General features: G+C 34.1%; 1 protein-coding gene across 1 annotated transcript; it reads right to left on the bottom strand.

Annotated features, from left to right (window-relative positions):
• Positions 1-857: 857 nt before the first annotated feature.
• Positions 858-3,447, bottom strand: LOC111371655 (proteasome subunit beta type-2-A-like). Its single transcript, XM_022993747.1, has 2 exons — positions 3,079-3,447; positions 858-1,251 (listed from the first exon to the last, which is right to left on the bottom strand). The coding sequence occupies exons 1-2, from the start codon at positions 3,234-3,236 to the stop codon at positions 873-875; spliced, it is 537 nt and encodes a 178-aa protein (XP_022849515.1). The 5' UTR covers positions 3,237-3,447; the 3' UTR covers positions 858-872.
• Positions 3,448-3,449: the final 2 nt, after the last annotated feature.

Below are 3,449 nucleotides of genomic sequence, written 5' to 3'. Positions count from 1 at the left end.
GCCTATCCCTAACTCTCCCATGTTTCATCTAAAGGCATGTGTTTTGTTTCCGAAAGAAGGAAATCAAGTGAGAGGGAATAAGCTAGAACACTTGTGGTTAAAAGGAAATTTCTAAAACATCAATTACGCCTTGGATAACACGGACATATGTATCCATTCATGCTCTCTTAGGGACAAGATTATCATGTGCCTGCTTCTATTTCTTTTCTTCTTCTTTTTATTTTTTCCTTTTTTGTTTTTTTTTTTTTCCATTTTATCTTGAAACTAAAGATTCCGAGCTCCACTAGAAAAACAATATGGAGAAAAGATAACGAAGCGTTGCTAATAAGGTTTCAACAAAACTGGAAAATTACCAAAGAGCAGCTGCTGACATTATCTACTAATAGCACTAGTGTTGACCAAAAATAATCGAGTGAAGTTTGACCAAGACACTGAAAAATTGTTATATACAACACATTGCAATACTTTGATTTCTCTTCCTAATCAGACATCATAATTTTATCTTGTATCTTCAAAAGAGAGAAAAATTCCTCCATCACAATCACAAAAAACAATAACTTGGAGGAAAGAGACCAGTGGTGGAGGGAGGACCTCACTGGCCCCCACTGAAATCTGAGATTTTTTAATTTTTATTGTGAACATAGTTGTATTTTGTGTTTGAAAATTTTTCCCACAATTAAATTTGGCCCCCACTGGTTTCAAGTCCTGGCTCTTTGAGACAGCAAAAAGCTTCCAAAATGCTCAAAAGTTACTTCTTAAAAAACCTTAGAACATACCAAAGCACCAAAAAGAATTTAGTAATTACAATAATGCCAAATTGCCAAATAGTCTCTACTACAAATCTTTAATAAAAATAATATAGCAGTGATACGTTAAAATTTTGGACAGATATCTTCATTCCTCACACTAGTGTCAAACCATAGAAATAAAAGAGACAGTTTTTCACTATTTTTCTTGAGCATGGTACTAAACAAAACCGATGCTAGCTTGATAAATTCAAGCCCCAAGTTATGTGTTTCAACATTCCAATGCAAAAATACCAGAAAAGTACTATCATATTGTACAAACAAGGAAAAGAGATTAAAAAACCCTAAACTACCAATATTAACTCTAGACGAACGTTGTACCTTTCTCAACGCTGTGACGAGCTCGCCTCGGGTAAAGTTCGCAGCAGCTGCAGTCGTCAAAGGGATGCCATTTCGAAATTGGTAGAGAGCCACATTCTTCTGTATGTACTCTGTAAACTGAGCCCTAATACATCATTCCACAAACAAGTTGAATTACCATCACATTTAAAATAAGCACATAGGTCTTAAGCGCTTCAGCCAACGTATGCACCATAAAGAAATTTAAGCCGAACTGGAAGCATTACATTATATACTTTAGTTCAGTAGTTCTAAATATGACCTAAGAGAAAAAAAAATTAGTATCAGTCCAATGACTACCACAACATAGTGGAATCCCCCATCAAAGGACAACTAAATGTAGACCCAGAAAAACAATAACTTTAATTTAAAAGTCAAATTCAAAATTATTTTAGTTCACACATTTTCACACACGTAGAACATTGATAATATGATTATTAGAGCAAAATTATAGCAAACGTCTAAACACACATGTCCATAAAGTAAAGCTCATCAAGCCGAAACCAGTTCAGGATTATGTATAATATATGTGAATGAACAAACTTAGCCATCACATGCATGTGTAATAGGAAAACCAGAAATCAGATTCCCTTGCGGATACTAGCAAATTATACCATGCGGCTTGCAAAACACAACAAAAAGTTCCCTTGTTTTGAAATAGCATAAAAATCCTAGCAAATTATACCATGCGGCTTGCAAAACACAACAAAAAATTCCCTTGTTTTGAAATAGCATAAAAATCCTCTTGTAATTTTTGAAACCCAGCAAATTACAATCATATAGTATCCAAGGACCACTATAATGATAGGGATTTGTTCTCTTCTCTCATTTCTTTTCAATAAATAAAAAATAAAAAGGAGGAGGAAGAGGAGGAAATATTTCATTGCATCAAACAAACACCAGAAAATGAATACTAAAAAGTCTAAAATAAGTATTTCCATGTCAAGCATTCTCATTCAGATAGAACTGAACTGAACCATATAAAATCATCGCCAAAAAGATTTGAAGTTACAGCCCCAATTTACCCAAATATAGCAAAACTTTACTCATCATAATGTTATCGCGAACATATTTAGCCCAAATTGGAAGCATGTATATGTATACATCATGACAAATGTTCATAAAATATGATCAACTAATGTCATAAAACTAATCCAGCACAGAAATAAATTAGAGAACCCAATAAGAAATAAACAAATTAACCCTGAATCCATAGCATATCAAAATCTACACACTAGAAAAACGTTTACCTGCGAGTTCAATAAAAAAAAATCAAGAGCCAGAGTGGCAAAAAGGACTTCAGTACAAAACACAAATAAATGAAATTCCTCACTGAAATAATCAAATTTTAAACACAAACAGGCAATCAAATATAAGTACTACTACAACATTAAGTTTTTTGACATATGTAAAATCCGATCCCAATGGTAAAACCTGTATAGAAAACTCGGGTAGGAAAAAAAGACGCTTCTTTTATTTAACACGAGAGAGAAAATGGCTTGGCTAAAAGAATTCCAATCCATCTGCATCTACACGTAGACACACCTGCCTACTATGCGAGAGCACTAGTTGTACATTTGTACTCTAGAAAAGATATACCCTACATACACATTGATAAACAAAAACCCAAGTAAACACAAACTTTATCACAGTAAAAAATAAATAAATCAATTATTCCAACAATTATCATTAAATAACACAGAACACTTGAACATATAAGTATACCTATAACTGTATGAATTTAACTGAACTCTACCAAAGATTTTACCCTACGCTATGTGAACATAGATAAACGAAAACCCAGTAAGTATAGAACAAAATGCATCCCGATACGAAAAAAATTCAGTCAATCCTAAAAAATATATTAAATTAAAAAAATACTAATATATACAAAATGTACATATAAATGTAACTAGTTGAAATGTGGTATTACCGGTCCCCAGTTTCGCCGGAGGCCCCCATGAGTTTATGGGAATCAAGGAGCATGATCTTATCCTCATTGGTCTTATGTACGAGGATGCTGTGCACCGCCGATGAGTCCGCCGCAACAATTGCAAAATCTTTGCCCACCAGTCCAAAGACAGATTCCATTTCTCTCTTCCTGTTTTTTCACTTTGATTTTCTTCAGATCTGCTTTTTGTGTTTTGCCTTCCGTTGAACTTTTCAATCTGTGTGGGGTTTCGATTTTTCAGCCGTGCTCGGTATATTTGAGTGACCTGAGTTAAGAGAGGGCTGTGTGAAGGTGTCTTGTAGAAGAGGAAAAGAGAGCAAAAGTCGAGACGAGAAGAGAGATCGTTTTACAAG

This window comes from Olea europaea, chromosome 22 (assembly GCF_002742605.1).
Source record: "Olea europaea var. sylvestris chromosome 22, O_europaea_v1, whole genome shotgun sequence".
Lineage (NCBI taxonomy): Eukaryota > Viridiplantae > Streptophyta > Magnoliopsida > Lamiales > Oleaceae > Olea > Olea europaea.
This window is presented reverse-complemented; position numbering and strand designations above follow the sequence as displayed.

What these genes read in the sequence shown, in the direction of transcription:
- LOC111371655 (XM_022993747.1), bottom strand. Translation starts at nt 3,236, where the DNA reads ATGGAATCTGTCTTTGGACTGGTGGGCAAAGATTTTGCAATTGTTGCG. An exon ending in TCCGGCGAAACTGGGGACCG is followed by an intron (nt 1,252 to 3,078) that starts GTAATACCACAT and finishes ATGATGTATTAG; the next exon opens with GGCTCAGTTTACAGAGTACA.